The sequence below is a fragment of the Anarhichas minor genome, unplaced genomic scaffold, assembly GCF_050575085.1.
Source record: "Anarhichas minor isolate MPS153535 unplaced genomic scaffold, ASM5057508v1 ptg000030l, whole genome shotgun sequence".
In the NCBI taxonomy this organism is placed as follows: Eukaryota; Metazoa; Chordata; class Actinopteri; order Perciformes; family Anarhichadidae; genus Anarhichas; species Anarhichas minor.
Window position 1 is genome coordinate 1,503,249 of NW_027466476.1, and position 19,772 is coordinate 1,523,020.

The window sequence follows — 19,772 nt, forward strand, 5'->3', positions numbered from 1 at the left end:
GAATGTTCATGAACAGCTTACGTCATGGTGATACAAGGGCCCAACAACCGTGGAATACAAACCTACAGCTCACGCAAGTTCTATGAGCAACAGTGTCTCGAGGACAACAGTGTCCCGAGGACAAGTGTCCCTTTAAAAGTCAGGGCAGTGTGAATGAATGTCTAACTTAACGTCTCTGCAGGTTGCTTCTTAATAACCTGTGTGATGTTTAGCTCTACAACTATACAATAACCGATGTATCGGTAAAATCTCCTGGTGAATAACAACTCTGAATCAGTGACACAGACAACAGCGAGATTGGAATTTAAAAGAAATTAAGTGGTTTGGTCCCAATCTGTGTTATTTTTCATGTGAAGTTAAGACATAACACATGTGCAGGAGGTGGAAAATACCAATATTTCAAATTATATACAGTTGTATATGTTAAAATAAGGCACTGCTGGACGTATAGGTTTTGATTTTTTCCTCTCCTAGGTCCCGGTCCCATTTTTGTTTTTCCTTATTGAACACCTGCAACCTTTGTGTGTTGCGTGTGAGGCGTCCCTCAAAACGCCGTCTTGCTGTACATGCTTGATATTTGCTCCTGAAAGGTTTTGCGGATGTCAGCGCGTCTACTTTTCAGTGTGGGGGTGAGGAGGCCGTTGGCGATGCTGAACATCTCGGGATGCAAGTAAAGGTCCTTCACCTGAGAGAAAGGTAAGACACAAAAATCACACCTAAAGTAAGTCGCTTGCAAATTTTGACCAAGCCCAATGTCAGCAGAGACTCCTCACTTGTTCAAAGGACTTCAGCCCTGCTTCCTTCCCCACAGCTTTCATGTCCTCCAATACTGCGTTCTCTAAATCCTGTTGAAAGACCGATCACAATTTTCCAGGATGCATAAAACAAGGTAAAATGGTTATGTTATGAATTTGGGGTTTAGATGACATACAGGATTCTGGCACAGCTCTTCATAGGATCCCACAAACCCTCGGTCTTTAGCCCAGTCAACGAACACCTCAGGGTCAGGTACAACGATGCCTATGAGATAAGACTGGTGACACAAAACACAAGAGAAAATGTAAAACTTGAACCACAGCAAATGTTTTGAATACTGATAAACATGGATCGAAGTGTACCTGTAAACTATCTCCGTGCACGAACACCTGTAGCACAGGAACACAACGCATGTAGACGTTTTCTATCTTCTCTGGAGCGATGTACTCTCCCTGGGACAACTTGAAGATGTGCTTCTTCCTGTCAATGATGCGAAGCGTCCCGTTCTGGCAGAGAGGAAAAGCGGAGACACTCTCTCACTTACAGCAGTCTCAAAAGACGATATCCGTCAGCTTTAGGCTGATTATTGTGTCTAATCTTACTGGAAGCCACTGGCCCACGTCCCCACTGTGCAGCCAGCCGTCGCTGTCCAAGGCTTCAGCCGTCTTTTCTGGGTCCTTCAGGTAACCTTTGAACACACTGGGGCCACTTATACAGATCTAAACGGGACCAAGCCGTGATAAGGGTCAGTCGATCTGTTGCATGTATAATATGATGGCTTAATCAGGTCACCTCACCTCTCCATCTCCGTTCTTAGCATAGTAGTTCATATCAGGGATGTCTACCAGCTTCACCTTGGCACAGGGCAAAGGAGCGCCTACGTGACCTGACAAAGACACACCCACATACCTGCTGAGGACAGGATTAAAACAGCACCGGCACCAAAGCACAAGCAAATCAGATGGCGTCCTACCTGCGCTCCAGTCTCCCGGCATGGAGAAGGTGCAGCCTGCGGTGCACTCTGTCTGGCCGTAGCCCTCGAAGATCAGACAGCCCAGAGTGGCTCTGAGGAAGGACAGCACAGTGGGGGAGATGGGTGCTGAAGCGGTCAGGGCGAACCGCAGATTACCTCCTAAACTGGCCTGAAACACAGGTGATGCAGTGTTTATGTCAAACGGTTCAAATGCAAAACATACTGTGGGTACAAGCTAAATTCTATTTTTACACCGTATTTTCCCATCTGCATTGACCATACCAAGGCCAAAATCTGTCTGTGCGCATGCTTCTCCAATACACTCCCACAAGACCAATATGCTCTGGGTGAATTTGGCATCGATTAGTGGAATAGTTGTGCTCCTCTTGCAAAGTTTGGATACAAATTTGTTGACTATTTGCACAGCTGCTGGTCTACAAATACCACTGTGTTAAGTGCTGTAAAACATACAAACAGTGACAAATATAGAGTCCTGGATTAACAAACAATATGTCAGACTGAAAACCCATCTGTAGTTGAAGAAAAATGTAAAAATAGATTGTTTTCTTGTTTTGGGGGTTGGTCCCTGAAGAGGCCTGTATGTCTTCACTGGAGACCTACAGTAACTGAACACATGTGGAAATATGATCCAGCTGGGTACACCATGGAGCTTCCAGCTACTGACCTGAATCCTGTTGAACACCAGTTTGTCCCACAGACTGTTGTTGCGTACGACGCCACTGCTGAGCTCAGCCTGCTTTCTCCTCACGGCGTAGTGAAGCAAAGCCCGTCGTAACGGAGAGGTCACAGAACCCAGGATCTTCATAGGAATTAGTAAAAACAGAAACCAGGTTTAAAACATCACCGACTAAGAAGCACTAGATAATAGTCTGAATGTATTCACTTACCTTGTCATAGATGCGATTGAGTAAACGAGGCACAACAGGAAAGAAGGTAGGTTTGAGAGTTTTAATGTCATCCATGAGAAGAGAAATGTCGCCTTGGTAGAATCCTACTCTGGCCCCGTGGCAGAACATAGAGACCTGTGACAGAAATAGACTTAGCTTAGGGGTTAACACACTACAAAAGGAAAAAAAAAAAAGTCTGAAAAGAGCATCGGCTACCTGAATCATCCTCTCAAACATGTGGGCAAGCGGCAGGTAAGAGATCGACACATCCTCTTGTCGGATCACAAACGAACCCTGAGAGAAAAAAAAAAGTGAGCAAAGCACGGGGGAGAGATTACGTTCAGGCAGCAGTTATACGGCGGAGCCCCGCAGGCAATCAAACATGCCGAACGTCTTCCTCTACAGCAGTTAGATAGCACAATCTTTATATGGGGGCAATTAGTTTAAGTACCTTGCAGCGTCAGGGGCAATCAAACAGCCAATTAATCATACCATTAGACACAGCAGGGAGAGGGACAGTTTTGAGACACAGAGACAAGCAGGTGGGAAGTGATGGTAGCTGTGAGGCTGTTCTCAATTAGACAAGGAGGTGGAAGTGTAGACAGACCTCCAGGATCTTAATGACAGAGGAAGTGTTGGAGGCGATGTTGCCGTGGGTGATCATGGCTCCCTTGGGCTTCCCTGGATAAATAAACAAGACATCATTGCAGTGCCCTGCGCAGCAGAAGGAAACTACAGCGGTGCCATAAAGAAGGGTTGTTAGTGGGGCCCTGAAGGACACTTTGCGAATGATGCGAGTGAAGGATAATCACACTGAGACGTATGAAATCAGACGTTACCTGTGGTTCCACTGGTGAAGCAAACCACGGCCAGATCCTGAGGCTGGGGCGGCTACGGCAGGCAGAGAAATAATATATGAGAACATGGCAACAGGCTTCCCCCACTTGTAATTTAAGTGCTGTTTACAAGTGAGTGTTAATGATATCTTATGGGACAGGAGCAATGGGAAAACTGTCCTAGCAGTTAGAGGGGGATTAGCCATTTACTGGAACCAGTTTGATGCGGTGACGTAGCAGCTGCAAGACGATAAACTCACCACAGGATCTTTGAGGTTCTGCCTTCCCAGGTCCTAAGATGTGGACAAAGAGGAGTTGTTCATATCAATTTACATATCACCATTGATGACTAAATTAAAAAGGGGACACATTTAAATGAGTCAGCATTATAGGGATTTAGTACTCCTCCTCTCCTCTCCTCACCATGAGCTGATCCAGTTTCAAAACCTCCACCTCGCAGTTCTTTGCCCTCTCAACAAACGCGTCGCTGAAATCGTCGAAGAGAACCAAGCAGGAGAGCTTTGGAGTCACGCCCGTCTCCTTGTTCTCCAACAAAGCTGCAGCCTTCTCCTCCCGGTCGCAGATCACCAGAGAGATCTCCGCTAAGAACGCCGCCAACATGAATAGTAACGAAACGGTACAGTGTGTGAGAGAAATCTATAGTTTTTTGAAGCTGCATTGAAGCTCAACAGTCTTTTCTTTTTTTTCCCCCATGTTCTACTCCATTACACTTATACGACTTTGCATATAAACATTTTACATAAAATACATTGTCAAACTTTTTACAATGTCCAATATAAAAGATCCCGGTTATGAGATATCTAATAATTGTTTTTATCACTCACAACCCCATTTTTCTGCAGAACTGGTACTTTCCCTTTTTATACTTCAAGTACATTTAGCGTATAATACTTCTGTACTTTTACTTTAGTACAGTAGCAAGATTTTGAAAGCAGGACTTTTACTTAATGAAGTACTTTTACTTTTAGTAAAAGGGTCCAAGTACTTCTTCCACTGCCGTTTCCAACACAATGTTTACCTATTCATCTCTTAGATGTTATAATATGCACAGTTTGCGTGACGCTTAGTCTCAAACAATATTTTGGGAGAAGGATCACTGTGTATTGCTCACCACTATGGTTTGAATTGAATTGATATGGGAGGCTGGCGGACAAACCAACAATGACCCGATTAACAATGCTCTATTATTTCCTCACCCAGGTTGAGTATGTGGACCATGGCCTCCAGCCCCAGTGTGTCATACAGAGGCACCACCGCCATGGAGTACGTGTAGCAGGCCAGCTCCGAGATGATCCACTGTCGCCAGCAGAGGGAGACAAAGCAGCACCGTTAAGACTCATTTCCAGCCGTCACACACTGCTGAGTGAGTACTTGTTCAGTTCGATATATAAACATTAGGGAGTAATGTGTGGTTATGTAGATCATAATGCATTTCATACTTACTGAACAAACAAAAAACACATTTAAAGTAACGAAAAACAGCACTCTGTGTGAAGATAGGTCTGACGGGAGGTTAGAGGCTCTGATGGAGCAGAAAATTACATTTCACTCTCAGTCTACAAAGATGGCCTTGCCTGACGGATATATTACAAAATGAGATTGGGAGTAGACCTGCTCCAATATTAGCTGCCCTGGAGACCCACATCCACCACCAGCGCTCTGCTCTCAATATGAATTAAGGCAAACACACTTTCAGTACTGACAAAAACAAATCATATTTTAATTTTCAAAATTCATAGAGGAAATGTGATCCTGGTACGAGTGAAGGGTGGGAGCAAACCTCTGAGGAGAGGAGAACATCTATCCAGGTGAAATACTAATTTGAACTATTGGGCTGTTGAGAAGGATTTGATTCCAGAAAAGTTATCCAAGCGATACTAAAGCTCACGGGTGAAGGAACAAAACAAACAAACATCACACACACACCAGGTCATACCTCTGGTCTGTTTTGTGCAAATATCCCAACAAATTGCTGCGGGTTCGGCTGGCAGCCTTTGGCCAACAGCCCAGAGCCCAGCACATGCGCCTGCTCAGCCACCTGAAGAATTGGAGACCCTCAGTCAGCAAAGAGTAACATGACACCGTGAAATGCTATGACGACTGGAGTAATACTAAAACATGTCTGACCTCAGTGTAGGAGATCCACTGGTAGGGCTGCCCCGGCTTTCTGAAGCCCAGACACGGGCCGTTTCCTGGAGGACACGAGACATTTGCGTCACGTCATTTCAAACATATTTTAACAATCTTAAATGTGCTGTCTGGGATATGCTGCCGATTTACTTTTTTTCCCCCCCTTTCTTTGATACAATTACACAATCAAACATAGGATAAAGTCAAATGAAACATGTTGTGAAAGTGTCCCCTTGTCACCACCTGCGATCCTCAGTCCTCTCTGGAACATGTCAAAGGCCGTCCTGGTGTCATCGTAGTAAAACTCCAGCAGCGAGTCATCTTTAAGAAGAGCCGATCGCCTGCAGCTGGGATCTCCCTACAACAAACACCTGGCGTGAGCCATTTACACAAATTACGATGCCAACAGCGACCGTGTGAGCCACTCACATTCACAGCCACAGACTGGGCTTGCAGATCGCAGGGAGGACGCATGGGTCGAGGTCGCGTCACCAGCCAGTACGCGGTGAGAGAGGCCAGGGCTCCCAGACCCAGCAGAGAGGAGGGCGACAGACACAGGGAGGACAGGGAGAAGGAGGACAGGGGCAGAGACGGCAAAATACTCCAGAAGTTTTCCGATTCAGAACCTTTGACGCCAGCGCTGGAGCGAAGTGAACGTAACCACTCCTGGAAATGCATTACTGAGAGAAGAGGACAGAAACAAAGACAGACAACATACGGAGTGAAACAGGAGGACATTATTTGGTGCGTTTACATCAAACGGTTCAATTTGCTGTAGTTAAAAAAAAAAATGCAGCAGAGTAAACGTTTAGCAGACTAAATCAGGTTGACAGATTCACGAAGGTCTTTCAAGTCACTTTTAAAAACATGCAATTTTCCTTCTACAGCCAATGTTTTCTGATGAGTGTTTGTCACCAGCTGCAACAGTGTGCGGTTGGTTTTATTTCACCTTGTGAAATAATGTGATCCTGGAGACACCTACTGTAGCAGGAACTACCATCGTTTTGAGTACTTTGCCAGTTGTTTGCCACTTTATGCCCCAGGCCCGATTTGGCGTGACGGCTGGTGTGATTGTTTAGTTTGTAAAATGCCCATCACAGCTTCCCAGAGCCGAAGTTTACGTCTTCAAAATTGCTCGTCTTCTCCACCCAACAGTCAAACATTTAAGAAGCTGGAACCAGTGAATGTTGGAAAATGTTGCTTGATAAATGACTTAAATAATTTTTTTTTTTTAATTCAGTAAATTATACATTTACAAGTAGATTTCTCTAATACTAAGAAGTTCAATGCATTTTAAATAGAAGGAATGCAATGAAGGAATTAGATTTAATTAGAGATTATTTTATCATTATCTCAGAATTTTCTGAAAAATTAAATAAACTTGCTTCAACTGTATAGAAAATTTAAAAAAAAAAAAGAAATTCTCATTGGATCGGTCCTGGAAAATAAACAAGACTTGAGTTTTAGCACAACCATCATACAACATAGTCAACTCAACGATAGAGGGAACCAGAGATATTGTCTTTTTTTCTTCTTCCTTGTCACAACCTGGTGCCTACATTACCCACAATGCAACTCAATTACCAACAGTCTGGGTTCGAGATCAGATATATAGTGCTAGCAGCGGCTAATGTATCCTCAAGCCACTAGCGGACTACAGAGGTCTATAGACTCAATTCTGTCTTTATTTCACCTTAGGATTTTTCAAGTGACTCTGACTGAGTGACATCCCGTGGCTCCATTTATCAGGTTTTGTCGAGCTGTCTTTGGAGCTCCCCAGTACTCCCCAAACCTACTTTTTTTGTGTAAAATGGTTGGAGTTTCCCTTTAAACCTCTTCTTACTATCCACCACAGTGAACTCTGTTCATTCACTAAATCTAGCTTTAACAAAGACAATACAATTAAAAACGTGGGAGGGGGGGGGGGGGGAGTGGAGACACACCAGGAAGTAATAACGATTGGCAAAAGAGAAACAGGCACCGAGGTTACTCTCAGTCATGTTCTGCCACTCTTTCATTCATCAGGGAGGAGCGAGAGAGAATCGGGGTGCGTGCGGTAGTGAGGGGCTGGTGGGGAGATAGGGGGAGGGGGAGGGCCCGCTAAGTCCACCCCCACGATCCCATGCGAGAGACTTTATTGTTCATATCAAAACTGAACAAAAGAAGAGTGTTGTCCCAACACAAACTAGAAAACAGCACTAAAACGGCTCACTTCACCTCCTTTAACAAACCACTTCATTTTACACCAGGCAAGGAATTCACCTCACTGAATACATCTCTGCTTTCCCACATCCACTCCCTTCCCCGAACACCCCTCACCCAATTTCTCCCCCAGTGCCCAATAAGAGAGGGGGGGGGAAAAAAGTGATATACCCCTCCCTCCCTCTTCAACCAGGCTGCTCCTGCGCTGTTTCCCTTCCCTGCATGGGTAAAGTGATGCCACACTCGGCCTTGGGAGGATCCATAATTCACTTTAAGCATCAATTAATCTGAATTAAAAACTACTCGCTTGCTCCACTTCACACCTGCTGGAGCAACAGAGCAGCCTGTGATCTATAGAGTCCTTTCACTCGGTAAATAAATGAGAAACAAAAAAGGGCTTTATGAAATGTGACACATCAAAAAAAACAAATGACAGTCCACTGTGAAGAGAGATCCTGTAACCTCTTTCTGTCTCTTTCCATCGCTCCCTCCTCCCCCTCTCCCATTCATAAAGGCTATTGTCAAGGCCCAGACAGGGACCATTGTGCTCCCAGCTTTTACTCCCTGGAAGACGTGAGACAAAAGAAACTGCACACACACACACACACACACACACACGTGAAAATATACTGGAGGAATACAAATGCACCTCTACAACAACATCATGTGGACGAGCGTTAAAACAATAATGGTGGAATTGAAAGTATTTTTGGGGCAAATGATGTTTGACAGAACAAACTAAATTTGTTTAAAAATAAGTAAATTGACATCCTGCTATGGAGTGCACACAGAATGCAGTTTCTGTATGCACTGTGTGACAACTGATAGCCTGAGGCAGTGTACATGTCTGTGCACACTTCGTCCAGCTGACAGGCAGAGACAGAGCCGAGAGGTATTCTGAGCTGCTGCAGTATACTGCATGGCAGAATGTAGAACACGCGAAAACAGAAACCCAAAACTGGTTTTGGGAACAACCTGGCATGTAATCAATGATGACTATAACTTTAATGGATCAAACTGTCAAACATTGTTTGTACGCCACATTTTGGAGGGTGCCGTAGAACGCAATGAGCCTCACACAAAGGGAACTATACTTGGAAAGGTGACAAACTAGTAACATTAAAATGGGAGATTAAAGAAATTGTTGAGGTGTTTAAAAGTATTAATGGTAAAATACTCAAATCAAATCAGGGCTGGAATGTAGATTTTGAGAGAGTTTAAGTGTAGTTGTTGTAGAGAGATATTTGTCCAGGGTTTAGGTCAATAAATGCAAAAGGTAGCTTCATCATAAGCTTTGTAGAATGACAGTTAGAAATGGGAGGAGCTAGTGCAGGGACTTAAGCCATCTACATTTGTTGCTCAATTTAAAACTTTGACAGAAAGACTTTTAAATCATTATTTAGACTTTTTGGTCAAATTTGAGGGCAAAAAAAAAAAATAATGATTCATGGCTGCTTTTAAGAAAAGTGTTTACATGTTTTTATCACAAGCAGACAGAAGAGGACTGACCTTAATGATGTTCTTTCAGTTATAGAGTGTTTTAGTTATTTTCCTGTTGGATTAAACTTAAAATAAGGATTTGTTCTACAGAGCCAAAATTAAGTCTCCTCAAAAGCAAAATTGCTGCAGAGAAAAGGCCCATGAATAATAAGAAGAGTAGAGAAGAGGCTCTGCACAGTGGCCCGCAGAGCTTCTGTAGTGATGAGAGCAATGCTTCCCTCTGACCCAGAAAACTACAGGAGGTGACATGAGGAGGGGGGAGGTTAGGAGAGAGAGACGACAGCAGTTTATAACCAGCAGCAGCAGCAGCAATGAACTCCGCACACTTTCCATGTGCAATGGGAAGTGAGTGGTCTGATCGAGGAGAGGGGGGGAGGGGGGGGGGGGGACACGTGAGGCTGGCCGGCCGGCCGTGGGGGTGGAAAGCATCAAAAGAGAAATAAAGAAACGCTCGGATGTTCTCCGGCTGTGATTCCCAAATGAAGCGTGACGAACAGACACACACTTGGTCACAATGACGTTTTTCTCGTGGAAGTGAGAGGTGGTGAAGAATAAATGAGAAAAACCACGCATCCTGCACGTATACGACACCTTCCCTTTCCTTCTGACGCAGAGTCTCAAATTCACTTGAAACCAATCAGGATTCTCACACACACACAATGCTACATTTGTGCATTTTTTTTTTCCCTCCAGCCCAAAGTTTCATGTAACTAAGCAGCACCAGTTTCAAACATCACTATGCAGCGGTCATCTTCTACATTTAGCTTTCCTGGCACCACACCTCATGGGTGACTTTTGAATCAGAGTCATATAGAGGAGGCATCATTGCTCATCAAATGTGTGTTGAATGCAATACTGAGTACTGGGCCGATGTAAGGCCAGTATCTCATTAACGGATCATTTAAAAGGCACCTTTCTTTCAAACTGCATGCAACAGTTTGTTAACAGGTTGATCATCTTCGCAGAGCTCCAAACTCTCAGCTCGGTAGTCTGGACACTCAGCGGGCTGCAGACAAACTCTTTCTGAGCTTGTAGATCGGGATCTGAGCCTTCATAGTTTAGGTATGTTTCTGTATCTGAAGCGACCGGAAACGCGCTGATTGGCTCAACAAAGAAAGACCAAATGAAACTTACCTCGCTAAAACGCAGACCTGCAATTGCTCCTTCGCAATTGCTCCTTGCCACAAAGTTACTTCAGCAGCAGATCCATCGAAATGTGTCTACACGTCAAGCTCAAAACAATGTGCTTTTATTTCCGGTCAAAACCTTCAAAACCAAAGCCTCTACTGATGGAAGCTATGTGCACAGCCTTGTACGTTTGATATATAAACAGACAAGTTGACCCTCACAAATAATTTAAAAAGAGACTAATTGTGTAGTTTTTTTATAGCATATAACGTTATATCCTAAGGTCATGGCAAAAAAGGAAATCGGAGAAGGATAATGCGAAAATTACAAAGTTAACACATGTTAATGAGAATGCTAACAGAGGATTTTACAAGGAATGAAAAATGAAATTGCAAAATATCCTTTTTTGTTTTTCCTATTTTCCCTCCTTTTTCATTTTTCATTTACTATTAGATATTTTAGTTACACAATCCATCAACTACAGGTGACCTGTCAGTTAAGCATCTTTTGCTCCACTATATATTTCGGCCTAATCTAATCATGTCAGTATATCACTCTTGTCATTTTTCAACAATTCAACAATTTTTATAATTTAATTCAGTTACTTTATTTTGAAGTTTAAAATCACACAACTTCCTGTATTTATCTTTCTAGCTTTCTGGAGCGTTGACGCTTCTCTGCCGACTCTGACGTCACTTCTTAATTGTATTCAGGCCTTTCGGGGGAAGATCATATAATGACAGAGTTGTAGAAAAAAGGGAAAACTCATCGTGAGATTAAAGAGGAAAGAAAATACGGTTTGGTACAGCCTGTTTATTTATTAGGCCTACATTCAACAGCAGAGGCATCACTGAACTCACATGTTTATAACTCTAGAGGGGTTGTACATCAAAAACATTCTGAGCTCAACACAATAGGCAGCATGGTTCATTTATCAAACTATATGTGCACTTACGGATAGTGACTGAAAATATAATTCATTCTTGATTGGAGTAACACTGAGGGCAATGAATCATTGATGAGGACTGAACTTGAAAGTGATGAAGTATTAACAGGTTGTTGTTTTGTTTTGCTCCATCAGAAATCATCCCAGTTTGTACTCAGCTCCACTGAGCCCTCAGTGTAATGACCGCATGTACTGGTGTCCAGAGCATCCTTCACCTGAAAGACAGTGTAACAAGGTAAACAATGAGAAAATAGATCTGCTCACTGCAACAAGAGTTATCACAAAACAGATAACAATAAGCCAAACTGAAGGTGTCTTACTTTGGGAATAACTGGAGGGTTTAATGTTCCTTTACAGAGTCCGTTCCAGTTTAATCCTTCAAACCATCTGAATTAAAAAACGGAGCATCACAACCTATGAAACCATGTTTACGAGCACTGGCCTCTGTGATTTTCTCCAGTCTAATAAATCTGTAGTCTTACTTGTGCTTCTGAATGTCCTTGGCCCCATTTCTCTGACTGCTCAGTCTCTCCGAGGGATTGGTCCTTGGCGATGGAAAGCAAACAAGAACACACAAATAAATAAACCATGAATTAATACTCAGATTCTGTCCTTTGAGAGGGGATGTTACACCACAGGTCGTGTGGTGTAACATCCCCACGTTGTAACATCCCCACATCACCTGCGTTGTTTCTTAATTTGCTTCTATCTGTGTGTGTGTGCGGGGGCGCTGGAAGAGGGGATAATGGGCCTATAACATACACAATGGTGGGATGGAGGGAGGTTTTAGTATTTTTCTGAAAAGGCACTATAAAATAACTGTCATTAGCTTTCACATCATAACTCATGGTGTCTAGCGGGGCACATTTACAACACCTGCACAGTTTCTTTATGAGACTGGAGGCACTTTTGCTGATGGTTTTTGGAAAGTCGATCTGATCGATACCACGAATGGTTGCAGTGAGAATCTTTATCGGGTCAGTGTCGCTGAATGGGAGCCTGGAGAGGGAAACAAGAGCCTGTCACCATCACATCAATCTACAGCTGGAGAAATGAGCTTAACAAACAGGGCTGCATACAACTGTGAAACGTACCCACCACTCAGAAGTTCAAACACAAAAATGCCCAGTGACCAGAAGTCCGCAGATACACTGTGGCCTTTGTTCAAGATGATTTCAGGTGCCATGTAGCCCGATGTACCGCAGAATGTCCAGGTTTTCTTACCCATCTCCACCTTCTTTAGACACCTGGAACCAATCTATAAAAAGAGGATATGAGTTCACCTACAGTAAAACCCAGAATACTATGATGTCATACTGAAAATCTGCAATTGCAGTACCAGTTTGGCATAACCATGCTCATCCAGAACAACATTTTCCGGCTTGACATCTCTATAGATGACACCTCGACAGTGAAGAAAGCTCAAGGCCTCAACGACACAAGCCGTGTAGAATCTGGTGCTGCATTCGTCCAAACATCCCCTGAAACAGAGCAGTATGCAGAAGTGCTGGTTTAAGCATGCAGCGAACAAAACAAATGTGTGATGTAGACAGATGTAAGACATCAAATCCTGCTCAGTCTTAAAATTGCATTGTGATGAAAGCTTGGCTGAAAACACAGCGGTAGGACTATAAATATTTTATCAGTATGACAAAAAGTGCCTCGCATCCTCTTTAGTCATAAATACTTACTTATCTTTGAGTAGACTATATAAATCCCCACCAAGACACGCTTCTGTCAAAATGTACAGGCACTCTGCGTCTCTGAAGAGTTTATGCAGCCTGTGATCAGCACAAGAACAGAAGCATGTTAACGATCATTATGTAATCAAAACAATCATAAATAGATAACTGTTGAATAACAGGCACCTGGCTATGAATGGACAATGAGCCTCCATTAGGATGCGCCCTTCTCTCAGGATGTGCTCTTGTTGACCGTTGCTGAGGATCAGCTTTTTCTTAAGGACCCTCATGGCATAAAGACACTTGATGTCGCTCTTCAGTTGCACCTGACAGAGGTGGAAATCAATAGATTACATTATAGAAACATGGAATCTGGAGGAGGCAGCCGCACGGCGGATCTGTGTCATTGTGAGCTGCTATAAGATCACCCCTCACCAGGTCTACGTGACCGAACTCCCCAACTGCTAGAGTGCAGATAATCTGGAAATCACTTAAGGTGGAAGATGAGAAGAGATCAGCATCCTTGTCAGACCTGTTCACAAGCAAAACACAGGTGAGCCTATGCACTGTGTATTCTATAGATGTAAATGACATGTAATGTAGAAAATAACATTGTAGCCTAATGCTCCTCACTCGATTTTGGCTTCAGGGCTTCGCTGCACCTCATGACTGCAGTCAAATACCAACCCACCAATGCCGTCCGTGAAGGTCCTGAAATACAGAAGTACATGAACATTCTCAGAATCTCTGGCTAAGCACATCAATTTATGACAAATGTGGAGTAGCGTAGCAACTGATTCAGATACTATAGGGTTTGGCTACTGACGCATACATTTTTCTTGACTTTCTTCAGAAGTCGGAGAGATATCCTTTAAAATATTTTTACAGGTTTTATCCAACCGCTCTTTATTTTCAGAAACTCAAGAGAGGCATTGATGTACGTTGCACCTTTTGTGGAGAGCTCGGCGAAACGCTGGTACATTTATTTAGGTCTTGCCCCAAACTGCTGTCGAGTAAATTGTCACGATTTATTTCTGATCGTATCGACCCTCCCTTGATATTACTTTGGAAAAATGTATTGTTTCGATTAATCAAATATAACTGAGATCTCTGTCTGCAGTATTATTTGATTATTTTCTCTATATCTGAACAAGAAAAGTTGTCAAAACATATAACTGGAAGCTTTACAAGATATTTATTTAACTTTTGACCATTGCTTTTTTTTTATTACAACCTTTGGTCCCTCTGGCTGTAAGTTGTATACACAAGGTGCTGTAAACTGGTTGTATAATTGTCTCAATAAAGTCGGTAAAGAATATAAATAATAATAATCAGTTACTGCTGTCTATGCAGGGAATTTTATTAAGACAAAATATTGACTTACTCCCTGTCTATGACCAAGCATGAAACTTCACCAGCAGCTATAACATTCACAGTCCGAACATCCTCTCTAAAGACAGAGTGAAGAAGAAAATCATAATGTTACTAACGCAAAATAAATCATTGATATTATGTTGGCACAAATGTCAGTTTTCACTCCTGTCCCCTCTGCATAATGTCCTCTGAAAGTGCCTTCATCTCTCCTTACCCCCACAGAGCTTTCTCTCCAAACCACTGTCTCTCAGAGAGCTTAGAAAGAACAACCTGCTCTTCATGGTCTGGCTTATTCTCTGTCACTTTCACCTGGCAAGCACAAAAGAGAGGCAGAAAGCGCCAAATTCAATTATCACCATTATAATACAATTCCTAAAGCTGCGCTGACATTTTGTCCTCCACAGTCTAAATCTTTTTCTCTCCCAAAGCCTCATCTCATCTGCGCGGCAGGCAGAGAGCATGCAGCTTTACCTGGCCTTTGCTAATGATGTAAAAGGTGTCTCCTGTGGCCCCTTGTCGAACGATGTAGTCACCTTCAGTGTAGTGTGTCTGTGGAACATAAATGACAGAGGAAAAGAGAGCTAGGAAAAGAGGACACAGTATATTACAGAAATAAAGATGAGGGCCAGTAACAATGAAGGACTAATCATGATTCTACCCCAGCACCTTCCTGTTAACTGATGCAAAACAAAGACAGCCGAAAAAGAAAAAAAAAGAAAAACATTGGGGCCTCATCAGTAAAATATCATGTTTACACACGTTCCGTCTGTGTGCACACAAAATCTATCAGCTGGATTCTGTTTGAGCGACAAGTGACGGTTACACAAAGCTCCGTGCTTCAGATTTTAAGAACTTAATCTGTACCTCCTCCATGAGATCAGACATGTTCATGATGACATCCTCTGGCAAAGACTGGAGGAAGGGAACGCTGCAGACACAATGAAAGGGTTGAAAAGGGTTTCATCATTTTTTTCCCCCCCCAGAAACATTTCATAGGAATGTTGATATTTCGGTCATGTGTTAAAGGCTTAATTGCAGCATCGTGGCGACTGACAAACAACATGACCCTGGTGATGTTGTGCTGAAGATACCAGAATACAAAGCAGCTTTCCGGGCATGCTCTGTGTCAAATGAAGTGTATCGGTCCGATGTTCACCTGATAAGCAGCTCCATTGAATGAGAAAGGCTGTTGAGACCACTCTGCATAAGAATAGTCTGGTAGCTCTTGCGGTCAATAACCCACAGCTTGCTGTCCGTTTGAGCTGCAGTTCAAAAGACAGAGGAACTGATCAAGGTTGTGACGGTGGCACTGGAGCTCAGGTGGAAACACAATCAAGAAGCAAGTATTAAAACAGCTCTCAAAGACGTGTGTAGTTTGTGATGGATGTGGATTGAATGCAGGATCAGCTACAGCCTGAAGAGCAGACAGTAAGAAGGCCAGGACTCTATCAGAAACACTCATCATGTAGAGTAAAAAGAAATGGAAGTGCTTTCTTTTCGGGACTTTTAATATAAGTCTAATCTGATTTCCTTAACTTGTATCACTCTTTCTTTATATATATGAGCTTTAAAAATGTATAATGACCCATATTGATTGGTTCACTGAAGCTTCCTGCAAACAAAATAGACGTTCTCTCGACGGTGTAATTAGATCAACTATCTGATAATATGGTGAAGCCCTGAAATCTCAATCTCCCCCATTTGGATATGCCCCATCGGTTTTCACTTAAGTGCCATATGACACTTAATTCAGGGCTATTGCTTTATTTGGATCTGAATGCTGTGCAAGATGTTTTTAAGAAGCAAAACATTTCTCTCAATAGAGGATTTTTCTGACATTTTCTGCAATATATAATTTGCTGCCACTTCTTTGATCTAATGATGAAGCCCCCATTTTCACCTGGACCTTTATCACTGTCACAATGAAAGAGACCACATGAGCAAAACACTATTGATGGTCTCAGATGGCACCAATGAAAAAAAAAGAAGCAATTTCAGGTCAGAGATGAGATAAATACAGTGGGCCCTGAGTGGATCAGAGGTGACAGCTGACAGAAATGGACATGGTGAAACGACAACAGACCAGCTACGTGAGCTAAGCATTGTTACTGGAGAGCAGATATATAGTAACACCTGTTAATTGGAAAGGCTGACTGCTCGCAGGACAAAGAAAGCAGTACAAAAAGGGAATGAGATGCTTACGGACCAAACGAGGTAATTGTGAGTTTTTCTCAGGTCAGACAAAGTTTTCTCACAGACTCAGATGCTGGGAGGAAAAATGACTCTTCCTATTTTCTAAAAAAATATATATTTCTTACATCAATATATATATATTCTTACATCAGAAATGTATGTATGTGTGTGTGTGTGTGTATATATATATATACACACATATATACTGTATACATACTGTATATATGCTCCAACCATGAGACAAAAACTATTTGTCGTATTTGTAGCGGTTTGTGTGTGCATGTTGTATTGCAGGGAGGAGATGTGGGAGGGAGACTGCTGGGTTATGCAGTAAAGCAGAACATTTTCTAATTCCCCACATCTCTGAGAAAAAAAACCTTTGAAGCTGTGTTGTTGTCTAAGATCTCAAAATGTCTTTGATTTTAGATTGAAATGACGTCTGTCCTAGACCGTCTTAGACCACTGGCAGAAAAACGTCTGCTAGTGATATTCTCTCAAAGAAGAATTGTTTATATCCTTACCACCAGTGTTTTTTGTTGCGACAGATCCCCATCGACATATGAATGCAAATAAAAAAAACAAGAACACAATGCTTTGATACCTGAGACAGAGTAGGCGTGGGTGCAGTTGTAGAAGAGGGCCAGCTCCCCAAACATGTCTTCTGGCTCAATTGTGAGAAGCTTAAGTCCGTCTTTTGTCAATTCTAGCTGCCCTTCTGTTAATAAACACACACTCAGTGAAGAAACAAAGCATATACATAATACCTAGAACTGTTATATGCATGTGCCAGGATGTCTGTCAGGACGTCTGAGATATACTGTACAAACAACAGATATGCAATCATCCTTAAGTGGATCAAGGCCACCACCTCTCGCTGGTTAGGATAACAAGTGAAAAGCAGGGAGCAGCTCTCCATTAGCGTGACACATCACAAATGCAGCCTGAAGACAATCCAGCACTGTTAAACTCTGCAACCACCGCAGAGCAGAGTCCCCTTTCTCTTTGCCTTTTGTATCAAGTTGACATTTCAACACTAAAAAAAACATCAACACGGGTCACTCGTTATCCTAAGTGCCTCCTCTTTTCTTGCTCAAACAGGCAGTTCTCCCATCGCTGTCTTTGAGTGCAGTGTCAAATAACTATCGAATTGCATTGTGAGCCTAGCAGTAAGAAAATAGATATACAAAGACAAGAAAAAACGAATCATTTTATCAGACTGTTCTCAAGCACCTGTCATCTCAAGGAAATGTTATTAAAAGCCCTCGAGCATGATTAATGCTAGCAATTGTAAGAGGAAAATGATTTACCTTCTAAAACATAAGCCTGAGCACCGTTGGCCCCCTCCTGAATGACATAACAGCCTTGATTGATGGCGGTGGGATACATACAGGCTATGATGGTTCTGATTTCTCCTTCGTCAAGGTTCTTCAACAAGTCATTCTTCAGAAATGATGACTGGATCAACTTCTGAGACCTGAGGGAACAAAGGGATAAAGGGAAACAGTTTGGAAATGTTTATCAATGCTAAGTAATGCTGAAAGCAGAAACACTGAACACTGAACAGCCTTGAACATTTGAGAGACATGTTTTCAGTGATAGCTTACTGCTGGCTTTTGTCACAGCTTCTGTGTGAAACCATGGCGAGAGTCACCGGGTCCAGAGTGAAAGGCTCGGAAATTACTGTTTTTCTATTGACTTGCTGCGAGTCCTCACTTTGAGCTGAGCAAGCTGTAGGAGTAAACACACACACACGCACAACAGGACAGGTTTAAGGCTCGCGCTACCTGTTGAGGCTTTAAACTATGACATTTATAAGCACCATGTTCTGTATCTGCACTGGCTGCAGAGGATCCTGGGAGGGAGACAGTGGCTCTGTAGCGATCCAGTTCTTCCTGCAGTCTCCGGATGAGTTCATCCTTTGTATCCAACTCCAACTCTAACTCATCGATTAGTGTGTCCCTCTGACGGAGCTCCTCAATCTTTAATTGCAGGGCAAATTGGAGGTCCCGAAGTGTACCCATTACCTCCAAACACCAGCTGACAAAACACAGCAAAAACACATCTCTTTTTACACACAAACGGATACATTAAGTGGGTCCAACCACACACATTTCTGTCTGATCTTGAGTTGCAGTGATTCCCCCTTCGTAGCTAATTAACTCAAAGCTAGACAAACATCTGCATCTCTTCCTGTGATTAGATCAGTATTATTAATAATACAAACGAGGAATCAATAAGGTATAAAGGCTTTTACAGGAGAGTTTGATGTGCTTCTTAAACATATACCCATAAGTGCTTGACATAATAGATAGATAGATAGATAGATAGATAGATAAATAGATAGCTGCCTATATAAATATTTGATTCGATGAAACATGTTTGATAGCAATCATTTTCAATAGGCTGAATAGTAACAAAACATGCTTAAGTATATTCCAAAGACAGTTTCCAGTGCAATAAAAAAGAAGACTATAAATGTGTCTTTGCTCTATGAGCTTGCAGTACTTGATTCAAGGACACTTAACACAAATACGAGACAAGAAAGTCGCGCTGCTATAGTAGACTAAAAGAGATAAAACAACTAAGATTAATACACGGTCATTATAGACTCACTATTATGTCACACACACTTCGTGTCACTGCAAGATTAAAACGTGGATTGTTTTTTTCGTTTTGGGTCGCAAACGCGCTCAGAGCCATACGCCCTGATAAACAGCCTTTTAAATACACGAATGGGTTGGTAAAATGTGACAACAGCGATATATGTTTTCTGATAGATTAAACACACATGTATGATATGTCCTGACAAATATAATGCCGAACTGTCTTCCACATCTTACACACACAAAAATACCACTTACCACATGCAGGCTGTCGTACAATGTGGAAGTCTTTCTCACTTCGTCCTGAATATGTTTGTCCCTGTTTAGCAGCAGACAGCCCACTCGACAGGTGCACAGCGTCTCTGTACCCGCAAAGATGCTCCTCTCCTGCACGGGGCTGGCCAGGGCTGGGTACAGACAGCAGGCAATCACATGACCCCAGACAGTGGAGACCATTCGGGAGGCTGTAATGAGAAATGCATGGACTGGATCACAATTGGGTCAGAGGGTCTTTGGGGTA

General features: G+C 42.6%; 2 protein-coding genes across 4 annotated transcripts; both read right to left on the bottom strand.

The window, feature by feature from the left end:
• Positions 1 to 544: 544 nt before the first annotated feature.
• Positions 545 to 6,302, bottom strand: acsl2 (acyl-CoA synthetase long chain family member 2). Its single transcript, XM_076104429.1, has 19 exons — positions 6,054 to 6,302; positions 5,868 to 5,982; positions 5,622 to 5,686; positions 5,431 to 5,532; positions 4,691 to 4,790; positions 3,897 to 4,075; positions 3,734 to 3,766; positions 3,477 to 3,528; positions 3,245 to 3,318; positions 2,854 to 2,931; positions 2,638 to 2,772; positions 2,415 to 2,549; positions 1,730 to 1,898; positions 1,554 to 1,642; positions 1,359 to 1,475; positions 1,119 to 1,262; positions 932 to 1,033; positions 774 to 845; positions 545 to 685 (listed from the first exon to the last, which is right to left on the bottom strand). The coding sequence occupies exons 1-19, from the start codon at positions 6,300 to 6,302 to the stop codon at positions 545 to 547; spliced, it is 2,151 nt and encodes a 716-aa protein (XP_075960544.1).
• A 5,066-nt stretch (positions 6,303 to 11,368) lies between these two features.
• Positions 11,369 to 19,712, bottom strand: prkg1l (protein kinase cGMP-dependent 1, like). Of its 3 annotated transcripts, XM_076104855.1 has the most exons (20): positions 19,511 to 19,712; positions 18,469 to 18,686; positions 18,254 to 18,377; positions 17,957 to 18,123; positions 17,251 to 17,364; positions 15,613 to 15,718; positions 15,321 to 15,384; positions 14,928 to 15,005; positions 14,671 to 14,765; positions 14,467 to 14,532; positions 13,716 to 13,793; positions 13,518 to 13,614; positions 13,269 to 13,408; positions 13,092 to 13,181; positions 12,740 to 12,881; positions 12,495 to 12,658; positions 12,277 to 12,399; positions 11,883 to 11,945; positions 11,721 to 11,787; positions 11,369 to 11,615 (listed from the first exon to the last, which is right to left on the bottom strand). In XM_076104855.1, the coding sequence occupies exons 1-20, from the start codon at positions 19,513 to 19,515 to the stop codon at positions 11,532 to 11,534; spliced, it is 2,085 nt and encodes a 694-aa protein (XP_075960970.1). In that variant the 5' UTR covers positions 19,516 to 19,712; the 3' UTR covers positions 11,369 to 11,531. The 3 variants fall into 3 exon arrangements, 2 of the variants coding, with proteins under 2 accessions (XP_075960970.1, XP_075960971.1); XM_076104856.1 differs by lacking the exon at positions 11,721 to 11,787; XR_012957530.1 differs by lacking the exons at positions 11,369 to 11,615; positions 11,721 to 11,787 and having other exon boundaries at positions 12,499 to 12,658.
• Positions 19,713 to 19,772: the final 60 nt, after the last annotated feature.